This window comes from Gadus morhua, chromosome 1, assembly GCF_902167405.1.
Source record: "Gadus morhua chromosome 1, gadMor3.0, whole genome shotgun sequence".
Taxonomy (NCBI): Eukaryota; Metazoa; Chordata; class Actinopteri; order Gadiformes; family Gadidae; genus Gadus; species Gadus morhua.
In genome coordinates, this window is record NC_044048.1 from 12,678,477 (window position 1) to 12,702,790 (window position 24,314).

General features: G+C 46.0%; 1 protein-coding gene and 1 long non-coding RNA gene across 2 annotated transcripts in view; one reads left to right on the plus strand and one right to left on the minus strand.

Annotated features, from left to right (window-relative positions):
• The window catches only part of emilin3b (elastin microfibril interfacer 3b), a 15,392-nt gene extending 3,757 nt beyond the window's left edge, over positions 1-11,635 (plus strand). The window contains exons 2-6 of the mRNA XM_030367822.1: positions 6,084-6,206; positions 7,036-7,322; positions 8,127-8,473; positions 8,970-9,320; positions 9,613-11,635. Of these exons, the coding sequence (XP_030223682.1) occupies positions 6,084-6,206; positions 7,036-7,322; positions 8,127-8,473; positions 8,970-9,320; positions 9,613-10,758 (2,254 nt within the window). The 3' untranslated portion in view covers positions 10,759-11,635. The remainder of the gene's footprint in view (positions 1-6,083; positions 6,207-7,035; positions 7,323-8,126; positions 8,474-8,969; positions 9,321-9,612) is intronic.
• An 11,727-nt stretch (positions 11,636-23,362) lies between these two features.
• On the minus strand, positions 23,363-23,944 carry LOC115546472 (uncharacterized). Its single transcript, XR_003977225.1, has 3 exons — positions 23,896-23,944; positions 23,607-23,733; positions 23,363-23,495 (listed from the first exon to the last, which is right to left on the minus strand). It is a non-coding gene; the product is annotated as an uncharacterized LOC115546472 (long non-coding RNA).
• Positions 23,945-24,314: the final 370 nt, after the last annotated feature.

A 24,314-nucleotide genomic window follows, 5' to 3' on the forward strand; every position in this document is an offset into this window, starting at 1 on the left:
CAGGTCAAGGGGGGTAAAGGTGACGGGGTTGGCGGAGATCAAGGGTTGTGGGTCATGGGTCGGTGCTGTACGTTTGTGTTGGGCGTGTGATGGAAGGAGAGCAAGCAGCCGATCTCCTGCTCAGGGTCACGACAGGCTGACGTCGACGACGGCTGCTCTTCTGTTCCAGATCTAAGGCTCTTGCTCCCCTCTCTTAGCCCTTACTTCTCTTTTGGATCCTACTTCAAAGTATCCGGCCTTTGACTTTGAATTTGGTTTCACGAGTTTTAAACCTCACTCATTTAGTTGGTGAAAACAGCTAAATGGAACTGACAGTCGAATTTTTTTGAAAGTCAGTTATTAGCCTCCAAATCAGACTTTAGAGTAATCAAGTAGGACGGCTAGATCCCGATTATAAGTAGCCTGGCATTTCCTTGACTTAATACTGGTATTACAGTTTCTTAAAAAATCCTTCAGAACTTCTTACCCGGAGCAGATTTCTTACCTCAGGAAATGCCAGAGGATTATAACAAAGTTATTGGAATGGTTTTACTACTGGCGGTTTTGCTTCTTAGCATACTCCTGAAGAAAACATGACGACAGAGAATGGACATGACTATATCGGCTGAACGACAGATACAACGTCTGATCTACTCTATTCCTCTCACAACAGGGCAGGGTTTCCTATCCAAGTGATCTCATTTCATCATCAGGTGTTTCAATCCCAAAATATGGAGTTCAACCTTAAAGCCTATAGCTATGGCCGTGGCTGGCTCTAAGTTGACCTCGTGCCTCCACCTGTCAGAATGATCCCTCTGGGTCCTGGGTCCTAGGGCTGGGAGTATCACTGCCCGGTTAATTAGCAGTAACAACAGTGTCAATCAACCTCGCACCCCGGGACTCGTGAGACCTGCCAGAGAGAGAAATAGAGTTTCATTAAAAACCCATAGAAGGAAACGGCGAGCCTCCTGGGAGATTTATTAGCCCACAGAAATGACGTCGCTATGTCAAATGACCTGTTATGGATTCCACGGTCCACCTTAAGGGACGCCCCCCCGGTCATAAATCTGTCCGGGCCGGCGGTACCGGGTCTGGGATCAAACAGTCTGGAACTCGCAGGTGACCAGCTGGGCAGGAGTGAAGGGGGGCGGGGCTTCATGGTCCGGAGCGTCAAAAGCACCAATCGCAACGCAGGACAAAGCAGTACTATCAGGGAGCAAATTGTGACGACAGAAACATCATGAACACGTGTAAGAAAGGCCATGAAATGATATAAGGATCCAAACAACTAACATAAGACAAATACAACAGGATGGTCCAACGCTACGAGAGAGTGGGGCATTTGGTTTGGACACTAGCAACAAAGGGCGGGTCCAGAAGCAACAATATTATGTGCTAAAGCGCTCCATGTGAGCATCTTGAGATGGGAATGCTGCTGTTCCCAGGAGGGGAACCCTGTGCTGGGATTTCTGAAGTGAAACTTTATACTGGAAATATTTACAGAGGGACCAGACCTGGAGTTAAAAAATGACACGGTCTGGAGACAGGCTTCTGGCATGGAGAGCCCTAGTGTTATGAAGGGGGGGGGTGGCATTACTCACTCTGAACAAGGACTGAGTTTATTTACCTTGATGGGTGACAAAGGTGGGCGTTGCCGGGAGGCTAGGGTGGGCTCATGTTTTGCTCAGCCGTTTTTTTTTTTTCAAGTGCATTGTAAAAATAATATTAACGGTTGTTGAAAGACTACTAAGATTTGTTTAGTGGCTTTCTGATACCCAAAAACAAGTTTAATTCCAATCTCAGAGCACCAGATTATGAAAAGCAGATTATAAATGACTGATGACACAGGCTAGGAACGTATACAAAAATGTATATATATGTTGATGTATTCATTGATTGCATGTACCTTTATCTATCTTGATTGTACTGGAACTGGACTGTTCTCTGTGGTTTCGTCACAGCCCGAGCTACAGACCCGATCTGAGAGATGAGCAACACCCTACCCCAACAGACCTAACCTAAACCAGTTGCATCTTGACAGATGAGGTGTGACTAACGCATAAAAACTACATTTCCCTGCCTTTTATTTTTTAATTTCCCGCCGGCGTGTTGAATATCACCGGAATGGAATGAAATATCACCGGTGAAGACGGGTGTCAGTGCAGGAACGTGACCATCGATCATCTATATTCCTTTAGGGGTTACCATGAGCACCTTCCATCGCAGGCTAGCTAGGGAGTGCCAGGCTAGCCACAGGTGACCTCACCATAAGCCCCCACTGTGGATATACAGCACAACCCAATAACAGACAGAACGATGAGTAATCCGGTTACGTGCACGCCAAGACCTTAACATCTGCCCTCACATGCATACATTATTGTTTACAATAACGTAAATGTTCAGATACGCACACATTTGCACATACACAAACACACACACACACACACACACACACACACACACACACACACACACACACACACACACACACACACACACACACACACACACACACACACAGCACAAGTGAGGCAGAGAGAGACAGGGAGAGAAAGAACACCTAAGCAACTGTTATTAATGTCTCTGTTCCTTTCTCTTGGTTGCATGTGACCACTTAATGCCCTTACAGATAGTTTCAGATGTCTGCCCTTGCCATGCTGTGAAGCTGACCTCTGATGCGGTGGGATCTCTGTCAGTGAGGCCCACGTGCTCCTGGAAATATTTTCTGTGTGTGTCCTCCATCATTGCGCTAATTCAAGCTAGAAGCTGTACTTTGGTGTTGGTTTCCACAACCCTCATAGTGTGCAGCTGTGCTGCTGGAGTGATCAAACTCGCATGTGGAAATGCTTGTCACTATAAAAATCATATTTCAAAGCATTCAAAACAATCTGTTTCAAATGTGAAAGCAGTGTGTGTCAGAATGCATTTGTGTTTGTTTGTGAATGTGTGTTTGTGCATGTAAACATGCTTGTTTGTGTGTGTTTGTCTGTGTGAGTCTGTGTGTACGTGTACTCAGTTGTGCATGCTTGTGTGTGCATGCATACTGAATACACTTGTGAATGCATCTACTAGGCCACACAATTCAACCATAGGTTGCGCCTTGCCTACAGCTCATCACAACCATCCAAGTATGTCTGTGTCTCATTCAGTTCTCATAGACTCCTATTCTGCCAGTGCACAGCACCTGACCCCTGGCAGCCCCAGACCCCAGTCTGTAGCATACAGAGAGAGAGGGTTCATCAAAACACTCTCACTGCTAAAGCAGCAAGGGCTCTGTGTGCTTAATCTCAGCTCCAGCACTCCTAATATGTTATAGCAGAACTTGTGGTCAGAGACGGCACAGAGCCTGGACCCGAACCCAGAAACTGCAAGGGGCGGAATTACGCTTTGTTATTTGTTTCCTTTCTACTGATGAAAACTCATTTGCGCAAGTGGATGAAGCTTTCTCAAGTGGACTTTAATAATGCCATGGCATTTTATTAGTTACAGTGACCGGTCGATACTGTCAGTGTTGATGTAATACCTTTACAGACAGATAACTATTGCTGACAGAGTTTCTGATTGTCAATTAGTCCCTTATAGATCCCCTCCTCCAGCAACACGATTGGTGTAAGCAAATATGAAGCAAAAGAAAAGTGAAACAAACCTGTTCCCCCAGGTTTGAGTGATAAAAGCGTGCTAAAATAGCATGATGGAGTGGAGTATTAAGTGTCTAGGTGCAAAAGGGAGTGAAAGGAAGAAATGTAGAAATATTAAGAGTGGGAGAGGAGCATTTTTTTTGGTACATCTGGATTCCTGCACACCATGCTGTCTGCTTCTGGTATGTGTGTGTCTATGTGTGTGTGTGTGTGCGTGCAAGTGCGTGTGTGTGTTTGTGCGTGCATGCATGCGTGGCATTCTGTTGGTCTGAAGGTCAAAAGCTCTTCCCAGATGTGCACCTGTCAAACAAAAGGGATCAGTTTTGACTCTGCTGGTCATGTCAGCGTCAGACACACACAATGTTTCTGTGTGCCTGAATGTGTCTGGTCTGGTAGTCGCACGGTGCAAACACATTGAGCCACTACCTGTGTTTTATGCTTTGGAAAGAAGCTATTAAATCTAGATTCACTAGACGCTCGTCGACCAACGCTTCACAGGAATGAAGATATTCACTGAATAACATTGAGTTAACCTTCGCCCTTTGCCACCCCAAGCCCCCCCCCCCCCCCCACCCCCCGACCCACCCCACCCCCCAGCCCCTTCTGTGTGGTGTTTATTTTTCAAGTGAAGTTCACTTCACCAAAACGTGACATGTGTCATGCTTGAGTACTTTAAAAACATCCAATAATACCACATCAAGTCACCACATTCTGGCTTACCACTTACGAGCACATGATTTGGCAACAGGTTGTCAGTCTGGTATGAAAGAGTTCAGTCAGACCGACCGCTGCCGCTGCTTCCAGCCCGTATTAACATGTGTCAACCACCTGCGTACACACATGCACACAAACATGCACGCGCAGACACACACATGCATGCACACAGATGCACGCACACTGATGCACACACACACACACACACACACACACACACACACACACACACACACACACACACACACACACGGGCACGGACTTGCACTCAGACACACAAACACCCCCACAAACACACACAAATAAGATCATATGCCTTCCTACACACACACACACACACACACACACACACACACACACACACACACAAACACACACACAAATAAGATCACATGCCTGCCCACACACACACACACACACACACACACACACACACACACACACACACACACACACACACATACACACACACACAGACAGACTGCCCTATCTGCTAGCCCTTAGAACCTGTTGAGTTGGCATATTGGCCGCCCCCCACCCCACACGCCTCTATTGAAACACTCCTGTTTGTGCTGTAACAGCTGTGGAGTACTGCTCAGTGCTGAATGTGTTAGGGGACCCTCCCCTCCGAATGGGAGAAATGCTTCACATGTAAGTCTAAAGAGCACAGCGCAGTGCGTTCCCTGGGCTGCACACAGGGCCACGGAACAGTTACCAGTTGCTATGACTGCACTGGCAAAAGAAGGGAGAACATGTGTGAAAGAGACACAGGGGCATGCGCATACACCGCACACCCAAATCCACAAAGAACAAACGCACACACACACATGCATGCACACACACACACACACACACACACACACACACACACACACACACACACACACACACACACACACACAACATGCATGCACGCGTGCACACACACAAGTACACACTTAGATACAGAAACACACACAAAAATACGTACATGCACAAAAACACACACGCACTCACACACCATCACACACCATCACACACCCATCCAGTCTGACGCAACAACAGAGCTGTAATAGTTATAATGGGGACGCTTTATGTGGCTTTGCACAAGCTCACACAAGCTCACGCTTCCAGATTGCAAACCGCTGTTGGATCGGCCTCAGATCCTTTATTGGGTTACTTACGGCGCGATTACAGCGGCCTGTAACCAGAATGATTCAACCACAAGGATGGTACTTGTACTAAGTCGACAAACACAACATTAGTAGTGCAAACGTTGAAAATAATGAAGGGAGGAGAGAGACAAGCAAGAGAATCAAAGGCACAAACACCAAGGCCGCAAAATAAGTCACGTTTTAACCACAGACAACACAGTGGTGCCAGAGGTCATCATGCTCCACCTGCAGCTAATCAAGCCTGATTAGCTTCACACTGATTATTCACTGGACAAATGCCCGGTATTGTTGTTTTCGGCCTTTCCATCCAACCATGTCAATTTGGAACGTCTTGATCTTTATTATACTGCCTTCATAAATATATTTACTTTTTTTTGTGGTGGGGGGCAAGTACTTTATCTTAAACGCAGGCGGAAGAGTGAACACAAGTGTTTGCCCATTGAGTTTCCAATTGAGTTTGAGATAATTTGTCCAGGCAGTTTTACGCCGTATAGGGTTTGGTGGATATATTTAATTACCTTTCATTGTTTTCTTTTAGCTAATATGTCCCACAGAAAAAAATACCAAACAGTGCCTTTGCTCATCGTGTTCCTTCCAGAAACCACTGTGCCTACGTGGTCCAGAGGAACATCACGTGCACCATGCAGGACGGAGTCGCCACCTACGTGAAGGCAGAATACACCACCAAGTGCATCTGGGGTCAGAAGTGTCCGGTGGTCATGTAAGAGTGAAGAAAAACCCTAATGTCTGAATACAAATGTATATTAAATTGAGAAAGACTTCATTGTGCAGAATTCATTTAAGATATCATTTTTTAAGAAACACATTTCTGAGTCAATGATTTACCTTACCATGTTGTACGCGCCTTTCAACCCAAGCTCATTACGCGTTTTAAAAAGAAGCAATGCATATTTGCTGCCCTCTAGTGTCCACGGTGTTTACTTTGGAAAAGATTTTGCCCTGCGGAAACATCTGTGATTATTGGTGGTGTTACCAACAGAGTGAAACCTGGGAGAGTCAGCGTTAATGCATTGCTGCATTGCATTAACTAATTATTGTAAGCGTCTTAGAGTACCATATTAAGCGCTATATAATATATTTATTATTATTATTATGATTGCTATCCCTGTAAAAGCTATGGGCCTACACAAACAACTTATATCATTTTCATCCCTGTTATTTTTTTCTTTCTAGGAATAAATGGACAAGTATTGAAATAGGCATGTTTGAATTGTGACCTGATTGTTGTTTAAAATAACTAAAGCAAGATAGATACGCAGCCACAAGCCAAAATACTTTCTATATAATTGAAGATTTTCTATCTAATTTAATATAAAATCTAGTTTGAATTTGGTGTCTTTATCTCCCTCCAATCTACAGTTAATCCAATGGATTAACTGCAGTAATGGGATCTACCCATTGCATCTTTACTTACTCTCCCTGGATCAGAGCTCTTATTGAATCCATATAAATGCACAAAAGCTACGACTATGAATACAAACTTAATGTGTGTTTAGGCTAACTGGTTGCCTTCTCCATGTGCTCTGCAGGTACCGGACCTTTTACAAGCCCACATACAAGGTCGGCCACAAGACCATTACTGAGCTAGAGTGGAGGTGTTGTCCGGGATTCTCTGGTGAAAACTGTCACGATGGCTCCACACCCCTGCCTGACGGCACATTGCCCCCATCCAAGGGAGCTGTTCCCCCTCACCGACCAGGTCTGAGGGGCTACCCCCATGGTCCAAGACCAACCGAGGACCACAAACCTGGAGAGGGCCAGATAGAGCCAGGCAGGCCCATCCCCAGCATACATGGCAATGGGAAACCAAACCAAGGTGAGGACATAGGGATGCTTTCAAAACAGTCCTATTATTTACAAACTACTTTGTAGCAATATAATAATGTATTTATTCCATTTCGTTTAAGAATGCCTGAATCTAATTGGCTGGGAGGAGGGCATTAATGTATTTTGGTGAAATAGCAGTGTAATAAGTTCCTACAGTTTTACAATTTAGCAAAGCCTTTTTTAAGGATGCATCCTGCCCAGGGATGCCTACAAGTCGGCTGCGGACAATGGTGATTGAACCCAACTACTTTTGGCTTGGATTTTAGACCCTTGTCACTACGTTCCAAATAAACGCCCACCATCTCACCTTTTGTTCTCTGTTTCCGTCATGACCTCGGCCTCTTTCTTTGACCATTGTCTCTGTCTCTGGCCTCTGTTTCTGTATTTGACCCCTGTCTCAGTATTTGACCTCTGTCTCTGTCTTTGACCTCTGTCTCCGTCATTGACCTCGGTGTCTGTGTTTGAACTCTGTCAATGTCTTTGACCCCTGTCTCTGTCTTTGATCTCTGTCTCTGTCTTTGACCTCTGTCTCTTTCTTTGAACTCAGTCTCGGTCTCTGACCTCTGTCTCTGTCTTTGACCTCTGTCTCTGTCTTTGAACTCAGTCTCGGTCTCTGACCTCTGTCTCTGTCTTTGATCTCTGTCTCTGTCTTTGACCTCTGTCTCTGTCTTTGACCTCAGTCTTTGACCTCTGTCTCTATCTTTGAACTCAGTCTCGGTCTCTGACCTCTGTCTCTGTCTTTGACCTCTGTCTCTGTCTTTGACCTCTGTTTCTGTATGTGTCCTCTGTGCAGGCAGCAGGTTTGGGGGGTCCGGGGTGAGCGGCGAGAGGCTGGACCGCATGGAGGACAACCTGCGGCGCCTGACCCAGGGTCTGGACACCCTGAACGGGATGGTGGTGAGCCTGGAGGACCGCATGCGGACCTCCCTCAGGGAGGACACCACCAAGATCCTCAGCACCCTCCTCGCCAACTCCCCCCGGCTGGTGGACTCCTCTGTGGGCTTAGGGGTGTTCCCCGAGGGGACGGGGGGCCGGCTGGACGGGGTGGAGGGCTTCGCCGGCCTGGGAGACCTGGAGGGCCGGGTCACGGAGGTGAAGAATGAGCTGCGGGCCAAGGCGCACGTCCTGGAGGAGATCCAGGTATGGCGACATGCTGCCTGTGTAATGGGGTAATGCTATCGTGTAATGATCGTTTAATGATGTCTATGTTTTGGCTCTATCAATCAATCCTTTTCATTCAACCTAGTTCAAAAGGTCTGTGGGCTTGTAGATCATGAATGGATAGTGTGAGATTTATTAGGCTATGAATAAACTCTGATAGAGACAGTTGATTGGTTGTGAACAGCGTGAACAATAAAACTAATAGCCTTTTTGAAATGTTAGAATCCTTTTCAATACATTTACCATGAACGTTGAACATTTATTTAACCTTTATATTATTCAGTCAATTTATTTATTTCATTACTGGGATCTACAAGTTAAAAAATGCACCTTGATAAGTCTTTAAATTTAAGTTGGAAAAAGCTGATGAATTTTGTAAAAGTTGAGAACACGGACCGGAACCAATGAACTCCCATTGTTAAAGCTAGGAGATGGCTGATTGAGCCGTGTTTGATCTCCTCCCGTGCCTCCACAGGGAATGGTTCTCGGACACGACGGCCAGCTCAAGAGTCTGATGGAAGCGGCGAGCGGGAGGCCCGTCCCGGGGTCCAGGGCCTCCGTCCTCCTGGAGGAAATCCTGGACGCCAAGTTGGCGGGTGTGCGCGCCGACATCCTGGACGGCTTCGAGAGGCGACTCACGGGACTGGAGAGCCACTGCGACGAGAGGATCGTGGCGGTGCAGAGGCAGTGCCAGAGGGAGCACGTGGATGGCCAGGAGCAGATGCAGCAGTCCCTGGACGGCAGGGAGACGGGCATCAGGGAGGAGCTGGGCACCCTGCAGGCTCAGATCCAGGGTCTCACTCTCACCGAGAGCTGCTGCGGACAGGTAGCTACGCCGCTCAGGTCCACCGGGGGCATACATGTGTAGACACGATTCTTGAAATTGCCATTTGTTTGTTATTATTTGGGAAAGCTGCAATGGAAACATTTGTATGAAATGACAGGACACCCATGTTTTTTAATTTTAGGGAGATAAAGGTCATTAGATTCAACCGTTGAACCCAACTAGTGATTATGAATGCAGTAATCGAGCATCGATAATGGCTATGTTTAAATGAGCCATCGAAGAATGCTGCCGTGATGAAGCCGATTGATATGGACCTGAACTATCCCTGCAGGTGAACAGCCTGTCCCGTCGCGTTCTCCTCCTGGAGGAGTCGGTCAAGGGTCTGACCGAGTCCCAGAGGCAGCTGCAGACAGCCCTCAGCGACCACAGCGTCCACGTGGAGACCCTCATCGAGGCGCGCCTGGTGGACATGGAGGGCCGCCTGAACGCCACCGACGGCGGGCTGGACGGCCTGGCCGCGGTCCCCGGGGGTCTGGACGGCTTCAAGACCATGCTGGAGGAGAAGCTGAAGACCCTGGAGGAGAGGGTGTTTGTGGCCGTGGAGGAGCTCAGCAACGCCACCGCGCCCGCCCTGCTGGAGGGCCACGTGGTGCCGGCGCTGGAGACGGAGATCGAGTCGGTGCGACGCAGGGTGGAGGGGGACCTGGACGGCCTCCAGAAGCAGCTGATAGACCTGGAGCTCCTCTGCACCTCCTCCTGCTCGCCCTCCAGCCCGGTGGCGGCGGGCGTGAGCGGGGCCCAGGCGGAGGAGGAGTGCGGGGAGGTGGAGAAGAAGGTGAGCGGCCGCCTGGACACGCACTCTGACCAGCTGGACCGCCTGAACGGCACCCTGCGGAACCTGCTGCTCCGCATCGCCCAGGAGGAGACGGAGGGCTCGGTCCAGGGGGAGATCACCCTGCTCAAGGTCAACATCAACTCTGTGAACCGCACCCTCAAGGGCCTGAGAGACTCGGTGAGCTACATCGCTAAGGAAGTGGGTCACGCCAACACGACCTGGGAGCAGAGGGAGAACCAGCTGTCCAACCAAATGCTCGGCATCGCCCGGCTGGTCGGCCACCAGGCCACCGCCTTCGGGGCGGGGGAGAGGCGACTCGCCCAGCTGAAGGGGGAGCTCGTGGCCCTGAGGAGGAGGCTGTCCGGGGAGCTCCAGGGGTGCAGGAGCTCAACGCTGGGTGTTCAGAAAGAGGTGAAGGACGTAGACAGCCGGGTGAGCCAGGTGGAGGGCCAGTGTTCCAGCCTGGGAGAGCTGGCGGAGCACCTGGAGAAGATCCGGGCGGAGCTGGAGAGACACTCGGACTCCTACCTGGCCCAGGTGAGCGGCACTCTGTCCGACCACTCGGAACAGCTCGCCGAGCTAAAGGGCGAGATCAAAGACTGTGCGGCTAACGTGGCGTCCAATCAGAACGGAGACAAGTAGCATCTTTGTTGCGGGACAAAAAAAACATGTTTCTTCTCTTTCGGCTCGAGAGAATTCAACAGCCTTTCTTCAACTCTCTTCCACCCTGTCTGCATAGATACAAATCAGCCGGGCCAGTGAAAGCCAATGCCTATAAGCCCCCTGGCCTAGATTGCCCAGCTGTCTTGGGTTTCAGTTCAGTGAATTGATAGGAGGGGGAAGACAATGGAAGGCAGACACAAACAGATTTGGGAGAGACACCCTATGGTTGTATAGCTGGGTGTATAGCTTTTACTGGAGTTTTTATTCAATAGGGCATTTGTCATGTTTTCCTTTGATCGTCTATGTTTTGTTTTCATTCGTTATTTGTTTTCAACTTTTATTTTAACTTATGTGAAGCAAATGCTATGTTAAAATGTTAAACTGTTTCTATTAAAGACGTTTGAAATAACACAACAGCACGAATGCTATGGAACTAATAAGCTGCTATGGGTTTGTACTGGCAAGCACACTCAATCCTTTAAACATACTGTATGTCAACTTGGTGCTATGCATTTTTATAAATCTTTGTTTACCACTTGTATAAAATTGAAAAATTATTTCTCTGTTGACATATTGTGTCATTCATGCAAAGGCATATTTTTTATTTGTTAGTTTCCAAACTCACCAACAGGGGACAGTGGAAACACATTTGCATGGTAGGAGGCAATTGTATTGTAATCCAACAAGCTGGAGTGCTGTGCATTATTTTTGACTTGAATGTATGATGTTGCACCCGTGCAGACATGACAATAGACATGGAAGTAGACACTTTAACGTCACTAAATGGTCAAAACAAAGACTTTGAGTTCTGATATCCATTGTCGGCATGATGAATAAATCCAACATTTCATAAGGACTGTGGTTGAATAATGATGCACGTACTACTTAAAAGATGCTAACTAATGCTTGTTTGTATTCACTGCACATAAGTATCTTGGTTTAGACTCATCCATGGTCGATCTGAAAAGGCATAAACGTGATTTACGACTGATGGCCAATGCTGTCATAATCGGGAAGCAGACGCTGCAGAATTCCCAGAGCATCAGCATATAGTTTGCAGTGGGAGCATCCCTCTTTGATTAGAAGTGTCTGACAGTTAATCATAGAGCCCGGGATTGTCGAAACCCTACAGAGAGTACAGTAGACTGGTTTGGAGAGTTAATGATCACATGGAGTTAGTGCTGAGAATGCGGAAGGATCAGATCTGAAAGCCATTCTGACTCAGAATTCTGACTTTGAGTTATCTATAAGCTAATGATTACGTGAAGGGAATTTTTCCTTTGTGAAGAATAAGGGAAATCTTTGATAAGGGGGTGAATCATTAAGGGTGTATATATAAGAGCCCTGTTAAAGATGCTATAGTTATAGGTGTGTTAGGGTTAGGGTTAGTGTTAGGTTTAGTTTAGTGGCAGCTAGGGGAAGCATACTCCTTCAGGTGATTCTTTACCTTCAGGTAAAATAATCAAGTTTATATGACTATATACAAATAAAGTCTGGCTCAATGGGCCCACGTAGCAACGATTAATTAGCTCCACCTGTGACACTTACAGCATTAAAGTGATGAACCCATTAATGCATAAATAGTAATAGTATATAATTCAATAATATAATATATATTGTTCTGAAATGGGCCATTCTGCTACATTATTATATTTTGATGCTAATAGTTTTACACTTTTTGCCTTTGCAATATTTCAACAGTTTTGTCTAACTACAAATAGTACATATTCAACCACACAGGCTATTATTAAGTGAAATGTGCTGTGACTCTGTGTCTACCTGAGTTCATATCGATTTCTGACCAATCAGGGCATCTCTACCCCGATTGGTTCGGAGAATCCATCATGCCTATCAGTCGCAGATATGCAAATGAAACATTTCTCATCCATCTCATTACAACTCTAGAATATTATACCGACATACGCTGTAATATAAGCAACCTAAATTACAATTTAGGAAAATTAATAGAATATATATTACCCTATTCTTTTCAACTCAAAACAACAACAGACTGTAGTGCAGCCCATTATTGCTGAATGGTCAGCTTGGGGACAATGGGGAGAAGGATGTTAATACAGCAAGGCAGAGGGTGTGGGGGTGGGGGGTGTTGGAGAGTGAGGGGCAGAATGGGACAAACTATCCGTCAGTATGCGGGCTGAGGGGAAGATAACAGGAAAACTGCTGAAACGACAAACAAGAAGTGGATCAGGAAGAGAAGTCATCAAAGAGAAAAAAAGATGAGCAGAGACAAAGGACGGTGGGGGCGGGGCTGAAAGTGGGCTGAGGCGGAGATGTGGTTCGGCTGCGGTGAGGGGGGTGTGTGTGTGTGTGTGCGTGCGTGCGTGCGTGGGGTGGTGGGGTTGTATGTGCTTGATGGCTTGCAGGGCATGCAGCCAAGTTCTTGAAGTTCTTGAAGTTCTTGGCCACGGTAGAAACATATGAAACGCAACGCTGTCACGCCCCGCCCGCCAGCATGTCTTTGCTGTTGTGGGCGTCATCAGGGAAAACGAGGTACGCCTGTGCACCGAGCCCCAAAAAGTCTACATGTGTTTGCCACAGCACCGTTTCACTCCCTCCAGCTGCACAATTGGTCATGTGTTTTGCCTTTTACATGTGTCAACCCCATACCATGTTAAGATATAATATATATATAGATATCGATATAGATTTTGTTATAGATAGATATAACCATTGAGTGACACCTGTGTTTGTAGTAGGAGAAACCATAATTAATAGCTATCCTCATGCTTCTTACGTGTCATAATTAGTGTTATGAGCAACACCTGGCAGCACAAATTGTTGCGTCTCCTTCTGGAATGTTCCAACTCATTCAGACAGCTTTGTTTATTAGGTGTCATAAGGTGGCCTGCTTTGAGCGCGCAATTCAATTATACATTTTTAATATTATCAAGGGATGACACAGGGCTTGCCCAGCAGTTAGAAACAGTTGATGTCTATTAAACCGCAACATACCATATAGTCCTACTGCCACGCCCAGTCAAGACGGGAAAATATCTGATGACCAAACCATGGTTAAACAACATTTTTATCAAAGTAAACTGAGTTCCTTTTAATCAATCTTTGATAAAGCTTTGATACAAATAATCAACTTTAAATTGATCAATACATTTCCCTGTTTGGATTTAGCAGACCAGGGATTTCAAAGCTGCTGCAGGTAAGATTTGAGAGTCGCAAAGAGAGGAATATTTTGAAGATAAACGGTCCCAAAGAAACAGCCCCTTCCTCCCTCCCCTTCTCCCTTCCTCCCTGCTCCCTTCCTCTTTGCTCCCCCCCCTGAAATTACTCCACCATTGAGGAGTGTTGCATTCCTGCACCGGTGGAGGAGTGATGATAATGCCATGGTTAAAACATGTCATTGAGCATTCAGAGAGGAGCTTGGAAATTGGCTCATACAGCAGCAGGTGCAGATAACAAACAACCCACAGATTATAGATTTTATATCCTACCTTCAGCACATTGAAAGGCTCAGTAATAGTCCAATATGCTATAGGCATGGGTAAAGGAAACAGTTATGCACTCTTTTTTTTTGTATTAATTGGTAGGCACAGTTGGGTAAGCCAATCATTTTTTATAAGATAATTGTATCACAACATAGAGATATTTTCACAAATATACAGGGGGCTGAAGAGACATTATGTATGAAAGCTTGTGTAATGGTTTCCTTCCTTCCTTCAACCCACAGTATGGTGCGGAATGCTCAGCACTCATTTTCATATAGTCATGGATGCAAACTCACTGAAAGGCAAAACCGATGTCGTTATATTTTTTAAGCATTAGTTGGTAGGTAGTGATGCATATCTTGGGTGCAGGGAGATTTGGCAAATCAGGCAGCAGAAAAAAGATGAGGCCTTCTTGAAATTGTGGGCTAAATCAATTGTAAACCACAATTTGTAGTTTGTTGTCAAAGCCCAGTTTAAAATTAGCGTTTTTTGTTAGCTATTCAGAATCGTAATGTTTTTTGTTTTTGTTAATGAAAAAATGTGTTCGGGTCTCAAATTAGAACACTTAATATTCACATACAGACTGTCCAATGAAATGGATCCTTTTTTGCCCTAGACCAAATTTCTAGCTCTGAAAATGCTTGCGACCCCATCCCCCGACTTTTATGCTTGCACACAAATAGCTTTTACCCAATCAACTTATGCCATATAGCAATATCCTTGTGAACATAATCAAATTGCTGTACTCACGCATTTGCTCATGGCTATGAATGATGAGGCAGTCCTTTTGTGTGTACAGGAATAAAATGGATCATTAAATATCTATAACTTATGTCAGCATTCTCCTGCAACGTAATTTACATATCAGAGTAGTCCCAAGTGGGGTCGAGACCCCAACGTCGGGGACCACTGAACAAATGCTTCAAACATCACACAATGAGTGAGTGTGAGTAAAGTGAGTAAACTTGATGGATAAGGACAAAAATGGACAAACAACTTAGTGTGGGAACGTCGGGGACCACTGAACAAATGCTTCAAACATCACACAGTGAGTGAGTGTGAGTAAAGTGAGTAAACTTGATGGATAAGGACAAAAATGGACAAACAACTTAGTGTGGGATGGAGTTTTTATATGAGGGCTCCAGGCCCATGCGTGGGAGAGGGTGCATGCTGATACACGTGTGCACACACAGCACTGGTGCCGCTGGTGTGAGCATCAAAGCCTCAGAGCACTCAGGGTTGGGGATGTCGATGAATTAATAAAAGGGCGGACACGAGAACTGTGTGTGTGTGTGTGTGTGTGTGTGTGTGTGTGGTGTGTGTGTGTGTGTGTGTGTGTGTGTGTGTGTGTGTGTGTGTGTGTGTGTGTGTGTGTGTGTGTGTGTGTGTGTGTGTGTGAGAGTGTGTGAGAGAGAGAGTGCTTGTGTCTGTGTGTGTGTTTGTGCGCGCGTCTGGCGGCTAAGCGACAGTAGTGTTAGCATACCAAAGCCTTGTGTTTCACTGGCTCCATTAAGGAGCGGCAACTCCAACTGGGATTCTGCTCTGTGCCTCTGCCAAGAATCTCTCTCTTTCCGCCGCTTTCTCTCCCTCTGCCTTTCTGCACTTCCTTCCCCCTTTCCTGAACACTTGAGCACACTTACACACACGCACAAAAAAACATATTACGCACATATGGCCTAGCCAGTGCTCCATAGGCAAGAGAAGTGGAAGTATCTGCAGGGACGATTTAGCGAGCTAAACTTTCGTCTGATATTAGCTTTGAATTAAATGTGTCTGCAGACGGTACTGTTAACCAGCTGTGATGAGTAATCGTGCCAAAGGGCATGGGAGGAGACCGGGTTCAGTACCTCTTCCTGTGTACGCACTCAAGCTGCAATTTCCATGGAAGAATGGAGGAACATCCAAACAAGCTGCATCTTTGTCCCAGTCTCACACACACACACACACACACACACACACACACACACACACACACACACACACACACACACACACACACACACACACACTTTTGATTTCCTGAAGATCTTTAGAGAGAAAGAACATTGTGCAGAAGTTGTGACTTGGCGACTGTGAATAGCTGAGTGGATGTTCCCCTGCCGGCTATCATTCAGCTCGCCTGAGGGGGCCGGACAATGAGGGCTCTGTTGGGGTTAAGTGTTTAAAAGGGGACACAGAGCTATCTGTCTACCTCTTATCTGGGCAGATGGAGCTAATACCGAGGTACAATGTGGAAGCAGTCCAAGCTAAAACATATGCGGGTGCAGTTCAATTATCTCCTAAAACATGAGCTAGAAATAGACGGCACAACACATAATGAACTAATGACTTGAATGCATTTATTTGTATGCATGACTTTTTGGTTTGTTTACCTCCAGTGAGGCAATCGACACTGTCTACAATATAATTGCAGTATAATTGCATATTCAAATCAAAACTATTTATCTTTATTTAAGAAGTGAAAAGAAAAAACACATCAGCGAAAAACACTTATATCGTGGCGTTCTGTTAATGGTCACCAATTGTTAAATTGATTTCTGCATTGTGCTAATGACTTTTAATGCACTGGAAGGTCAAGTGCTAATCTATATTTGGCCCTCTGAACTCCCTGTGCACTAGTGCGAATGATGTGATCCCCATAGAATGCCTTTAATGCTTTTTCACTGTCTGCTCAAAAGGTATTTTACCATTAACCCAGAGGTCCCTATGCTTTGTTCCTTTGCACACTCTTCAGATTCTCTCTTTTCTTCCCCTATTAACGAGATATGTTCTACGTTTTTTTATATCCGTTTTCAAGCGAATGTAAAACATTTCCTCAAAAGTCTTTATTCAGTTACATTTGCTTTGTTTATATTTGAATGATTTTATTTTTAAATAATCCCAGTGGTGTTTATTCCTGTCTTTTCTTTATTGAATTTCTTTCTTTTTTTCATTGGATCTCTTACTGAAAGTGAAAGGATCTGGGGCCTCATGTACTAAGGACTTGCGGTGGATTTCATACTGAAACTTGGCGTACGCCAAAACCCAGGAAACTGTCTTACGCACAAATAAATTCAGATGTATCAAAGTGTGCGAACGCATGGATCCAAGCACGTTTCTTTTGTACATCTCGATCAACGTGGAATTGAGCGCACATGCCGAGGTGCCAAACTCCTCCCTGTCCACGCCCTCATTTAAATATGCAATTTCATTTAAATAGGCCTCTGGACCTGAGATTCACCTCTTAATCCGATCACCTGGCACCATGAACAGAGGCAAAAAACGAAACTTCACGGAGTCTGAGCTCGAGATTTTGCTCCACGAGGTAGAAATGCGCAAGCATATGCTATTGGAACCCTGTCAACAGGGATAACTGCAAAACAAAAGAGAAGTGAGTGGGAGTGTGTTTGCGAGGCCGTCAATGCAGTGGGGTCTCAGCAGCGCACACACTCTGAAATTAAAAAAAAGTGGTCAAGACCTCAAGGTGGAGGTGAAGCGGAGGGTTTCTGCCCACCGCCGAAGCGTGACCGCAACAGGTGGGGGGACGGGAGTGGGGGAACTCTCCCCCTTCGATTTGAGAGGGGCCGCTTTGATCGGTGACACAGCTCTCACCGGAGTGGTGGGAGCCCATGAAGGGGACACCGATCATCCCCAAGGAAAATATGCTGAAGTCATAAATGCTGTAATTATACTGGTCATACAATTGGCTGCTTGCAATACACATAAGTCCGTGCGTAAAGATGCCAGGATATTAAAGACTTTGAGCTCGTGTTTTATTAACTTAATTTTTTATTTTTTAATATGACAAGCAAGGAGAGGCACGGATTGCTCCGTCGGCCCCGGCGTCTCTCCGTCGGCCCCTGCGTCTCCTCCGTCGGCCCCGGCGTCTCCAGCGCCCTTCGGATTTGACCATTTGCGATGTCCTCTAACAACGCTAACGCAGCCATTTTAAAACAATTTTCTTCATCCATTGCGCATGCTTTTATAGCCACCCATATAATTGCAAGGTGTGTTAATTGTTCATTAGTGTGTCTCTGATGTGCAAATCACTCTGAGTCATTGTTTTCAACCTTTTTTCCCAGTTTCCCAGCGTCACCTCTAAGTGGTCGCCAAAGGAACAATAGCTGTAGAAACGTGCGTACGACAGCTCTGGAGCTGGCGTGGGGACCGCACATTTTTACGGTCATTTCACGTTTTGTACATCTGAACGTGAGCGTGGAAAAGGACGTACGCCACGTTTTTTGTGCGTACGCAAACCTTAGTACATGAGGCCCCAGATATGTGCGTCCTGTTTTTTATCACACACACAGTCTGGATGAGCCTCCACCTTGGTCACTGTTCTGTCTTCATGTTTTCACGCTACATATTTCCAACAGCGCTGCTAGAATATGCCTGCACAGAACCCTGCAATTCAGCAGAGAGGTTCAAGACAACAGTCACACAGTTTAGACGTATCAGAATATAGTCTAATCATGTTATGTGCTTTTTTAGGGGTCCAAGCCAACAGGTTGGATCCCTATTGTTTTTGTAAGGATTATTATTATTCCGACATGCTAATCCTAAAAGTGTGCCCACAGCCCAAACCGTAAATGGTGCCGACACGCCAATTGGCATGACTAGATCCAGGGCCCTGAGTTCTAAGCAGACGACCAAATCCAGACACGCCGGCCACTAGGTGGCGCTATACCAAGGAATACGCGTTTGGGGCTATAACTCCCACACCGAACCTCCCACAGTCAAAAACTTGTACCCACATATTCACTGGAGTCTGCTGCATCTTTTGGCATAGGCCACGCCCATTTGCGTCTATAATTTTTTTCGCAAAATCGCGAAAACCGCAAAACATGTTTTTTTCCCTACTCCTCCCACATTTCTTGACCAATCAACACCAAACTTTGCACACGACATCTTCAGACGCACACGCAAAGAATGCATGAAACACTTTTTTGATGCGACCTTTGACGACGAAACGGTAGCGTTTTGAATATTGGTTTATTAGCTAAATTAGACGTGGAATATCAAAAATCCAAAGAAATCCAAAATTAGACATCGGATCGAGTCCAAATTTTACACACATGTTGGTGTTAACCTTAACGTCGTTCGATAAAAAATTCGGAAAAATTCGCCATTAGGGGGCGCAATAAACGAGGAAATTGTATATCTTCTACAAAATTTCGCCGCGAAAACGCTACACTGACTCTCGCTACTCCTACCACAGTCAAATCCTTTGTATCCACAGGTTCAGGGTAGCGTTTTGAACACATGCTTCGCGTTGTGCCGGCGAAACGCACATTTCTTGTCGCGTTGTGCCGGCGAAATGCACACTTCTTGGACCCCTGCATAACTGCTTGCAGTTCTAGTTACAATTATAATTACTACAAATAAAATATAGCTGCAAATATGATTACATTGTTATTTTTACTTTTGTACTTTTATAAGACTTAAAGGCCTACGTGCAGGTTAACCGGAAGTTTTGATTAATGAGTACATAAAGCACTATATCATTTATAAAATGTCTCCAAAATAGTGTTAAAGTCCAGTTTTTGGCGTTTTTGGCAGTAACGGGTGTTTTCTAACGCCATTCGGCGATGACGTCACGTTGGGGAGACGTGGTGGAAGCAGCCTCAGCCTAGTACTAGAACTATGGCGTCTAAAAGGTGGCAAGAACCACAAATAACATGTATGATGGCCCACAGCAGTATCATTCCCCCAGGCCCAATGACTGGGCCTGGGGGAGCGTGCAGGAGCGGTCATTCAAGGAGTTGCGTCGAGAACTGAGCTCACCCGCTGTCCTTGCACAGTACTGCCCGAACAGAGACACAAAAGTTGCAGCAGATGCTTCCTCATTTGGGCTCGGAGGGATTCTGTCTCAGAAAGTACCGTCAGAGGACTGGCGTCCAGTTGCCTTCATCTCACGCAGCATAACAGAGGCAGAGCGTAGATACGCCCAGATTGAAAAGAGGCGCTGGCGTTTGACATGGGCTTGTGAGCGTTTTCAGTCTTATCTAGTGGGGATGTACTTTCTCATACAGACAGACCACAAACCCCTCATCACCCTACTGAGCAGCAGAGGCCTTGATGATTTGCCCCCACGCGTTCTGAGATTCAGACTGCGACTACGCTTCACATACAGAATTGAACACGTGCCGGGGAAAAATCTAGTAACAGCAGACGCACTTTCCAGTGCTCCAATCCAAACCGCGCCTACAGAGGAGGAAAAGCAGAAACAGATGTCAGGTTGTACAACAACAACATAGTGGAACAATTATCTGCATCAGAGGGGAGACTGGTTCAGATCAGAGCCACAAAGGACACAGATGATGTCTGCAAAAGACTCAAAAACATGGTGCAGACAGGATTGCCGAAACAGAAAGGCTCTCCCTACCAGAACTTCAACAGTACTGGCAGTATCGCCAGGATCTGCTAGTAGCAGACGGACTGCTAATAAAGGGCAAAAGACTCGTCATCCCAGGTACTATGCAAGAGGAGATTGCTCGACAAAATTCATGAAGGTCACCAGTGCATGACAAAATGCATCGCCAGAGCAAAGCAGTCTGTATGGTGGCCAGGTCTGACCAAACACATAAAGCAGAAAGTGGAAAACTGTGTAATCTGTGCAAAAGAAGTTCACAATGCACCAGAACCACTGCTGACGACGCCAGTACCTGCTAGACCATGGCAGCGCGTTGCAGCAGATATTTTTCAGTGGAAGAGCGCAATGTACCTGGTGGTAATTGACTTCTCACGCTACATTGAAGTAGCCAACCTCACCTCCCCACCACAGGCCATGTAAAGGAGAAGTTGAATGCCATATTCGCACACCATGGGAGTCCCGGAGACTGTCGTCACAGGACAACTGCCCCCAATTCTCAGCAACTGAGTTCACCGGACTTCGCTAAAGAATATGACTTCAGCCATGTGACCAGCAGCCCCCGTTATCCGCAGAGCAACGAGGAAGCTGAAAGAAGCTGTGCGGACGGTGAAATCTCTCATGGGGAGGGAGAGGATCCACACAAGGCCCTCATGGCTTACAGGGCTACCCGTTGTCACATGGATCATCCCCAGCACAGCTGTTGATGGGTCGGCATATCAGACCACCTTTGGCCCCTTAGCCAGGACAAACTACAGCCTAAGTGGCCTGACCTCCAGGCTTTCAAAAAGAAGGATCAAGGCATGGAGGAGAAACAAACCTTCTGGTTCAATAAAAGACACTGTACAAAAGATAGACAAGACCTCAGACAGTGAGAGGTGTGTGTGTGTGTGTGTGTGTGTGTGTGTGTGTGTGTGTGTGTGTGTGTGTGTGTCACCCAGACTCTTTCACGCAGACAAAGAGTCTGGGTGAAAAACACAAGCCAGTCTGGAACTGTCAGTGGCCCCGCTCCAACACCAAGATCTTACAACGTTGACCTACCCTCTGGAAGTCTACGAAGAAACAAACTCCACATCAGGGTCATTCCAGAGACTCCTACCTTGACAAGATCAGGGCGGGTCACAAGAAACCCAACTAGGATGGACTTGTAATCACCAGTCTTATACAGTTAGGGAGCATGGGGCACATGGCAGAATAATCCCTGCACAGCTCTGGGGTATCAGGTAGTCCACCCTGACGCTACGGCTACACCAGACGCAGAAATTCTGCCGTGCGGAAATAGAACGTTCACCAAGCGGAAAATTAAATTAACCAGCTACGCTGGACGCGTTAAAAATGGCTCCTTTATCTTTTTTGATCTGTGTTTATATATTTTATAAACCACAGTTCATCGGCACCAGTTCATCTGGATCAGAGTAACATGGGTAAGTATTAAGTCTACAGCAACCCGTAAATCAAACTACATTCGTATAACGTTAAATTTGAGCTAGACATAGTTACCAAGCAACCATCAACGGACATAAACCATAAACCATTGATACAAAGTTACGTTGGTAAGTGACCAACTAACTAATTTGATACAAACGAACTAGTTGCAAATGAAATAGCTAGGGTAACCAGCTTCCACGTCAAAGATCAATATAATATTAGTCTGACTAAGTAGGTTTGATATATAGCAAGTTATGTAAAACTTCGGTATTGCAGAAAGGCTAGTTGCAGACATATTAGCATAGATGAAAAGCTGTGAATAATCTAACCTCTACAGAGTTGTTTTAAACGTATGTTTGTGTGATACTAACTAACTGATTAATTTGTTAATGACAGACAGGCTAGTTGCAGATAGTCTAGCATAGATGACAGATGTGCAATCTAACCACAAGAGAGTTGTTTTACAGTGCCTACAGTGAATAGGAGGAAGGCACTTGCCTTACTTGTATCCTCCAAAGGATTAAAAGAGGAAACGGACCTGGGTGACTGCAATCAAACCAGCGCAGGCGACAGCAAGGGGTATTTACAACCTGGCGGAGGAGTTGCGTTTTAACGCTGCAACCCATCGATCGTATTTTCGTATGACACCAACGCAGATGGACCACATCCTGTCAGTGATTGGTGCAGATCTCCAGCGACAGGCACCAATTACAGACTGGCAGTCGAACCCAAGCAAAGACTTGTGGTTACACTGAGGTAGGCCAACACACAAGCTTTTGCCATGATTATTATGGTTTTGGGGAGAGAGCAGGGTGGTCCTCAATGGGCCTCTATTTGGAGGCTCAAGGCCCAGGGGGGCATTGCACCGCCTTTACTTACTCCATCAATTTCAGACAAACTGCATGGGCTTAGGTGTTGACAAGTTACAGAGAAACACGAAGGAAATATTGATTTAAATAGACAATTTATTGCACTATTAATACACTATAAGTCTGTGTAGTGAGGAATGGGTGAGGGCACAGTACTCTCACCACATTCCCCCCAAGTCTCCTCACTTGGTCTGTACCTCTGTGCCTGTGCATGTGAGGGTGGTGCATATAATAGTTGGGGTTGGCGGCTCTGGTGGGATGGCTGGCGGCTCTGGTGGGATGGCTGGTGGCTCTGGTGGGATGGCTGGGATGTCTGATCCCATGGCCTAATTAGACCAGGGCCCTGCATCTGTGCCTGCTGGCGCCCTTGGTCCAGATCATGGACACCCTGGAGCCCTTCTAAAAGAGCAATCTTTGCCCTCAGCTTACCCCAGCCACTTAATTTGTTCAGCAAGGGCACCAGACTGAGGGCAAAATGTAACATCTCATACTCCTCCTGTGGCACACGATGGTGCATGTGCTGTGGAGGCTCCTGGACCATAGCCGCCTATCCTCCAAAGACTCCAAAGGTGCTGAGGCCCTCTTTCGTGCAGCAGGTCTGCTGTAGGGCTGTTTGATTATGGAAAAGAATGATAATCACAATTATTTGAGTCAACATTGAAATTACAATTATTTAACACAAATATTTATTAGGTTAGGAAAACAATTGCACAGCCCTACCCTGTTGGTTGAAGAACCAGGTTGAGAATGCTGATCTGGTTGATGGTCATTCTCCTCCCGCACATCCTCTCCATGGCTCAGGTCCAATGCCTCCCAATCTTCAACTTGGTCTAGGTTGCTTCTAGAGCTAAAGCATAAATGACATGCACAATGATTTATAGTCTAGGTAAATGTATGCTGATTCTTAAAATGAGAAATCATTTCAGTTATTTTAGAACTTGTGCTATATGTAAAATATGTGCGCTGGGAATCAGTGAGCCATCACTGCCTTCCAGTGTTTGCACTGTACCTCCTGGGTTGAAGGTGGGGAATAAGAAAAGACAGGGCTTGGGTGTATTTTCCACTCCTTTGGGGTCTGCTGCCGATCCACTCCGTGGTTTTAAAGTTTTTTTGGAAAATTGGTCCCTTAGGTCCTTCCAGCGACCTTGGCACTTCACAACTGTGTGACATAAAATTGCCAGATAATTGAATAACAGATTTTTTTCTTTAAAGTAACAATAACTCATGTATGTTGTACACCAGTTAAACAAATTATATATTTCCTACAGATTCCTTGCCACCGGAGAGTCTTTCAGGAGTCTGGCTCTTGCCTACAGGCTGGGCAGAAAAAACAGTGGCAGACTCCGTTCACATGACCGTGTAGGGCAGTTGTCGATCACATGATGGAGACCCAAATGCCGAAACCAACGGAGGAATCATGGACAGCTA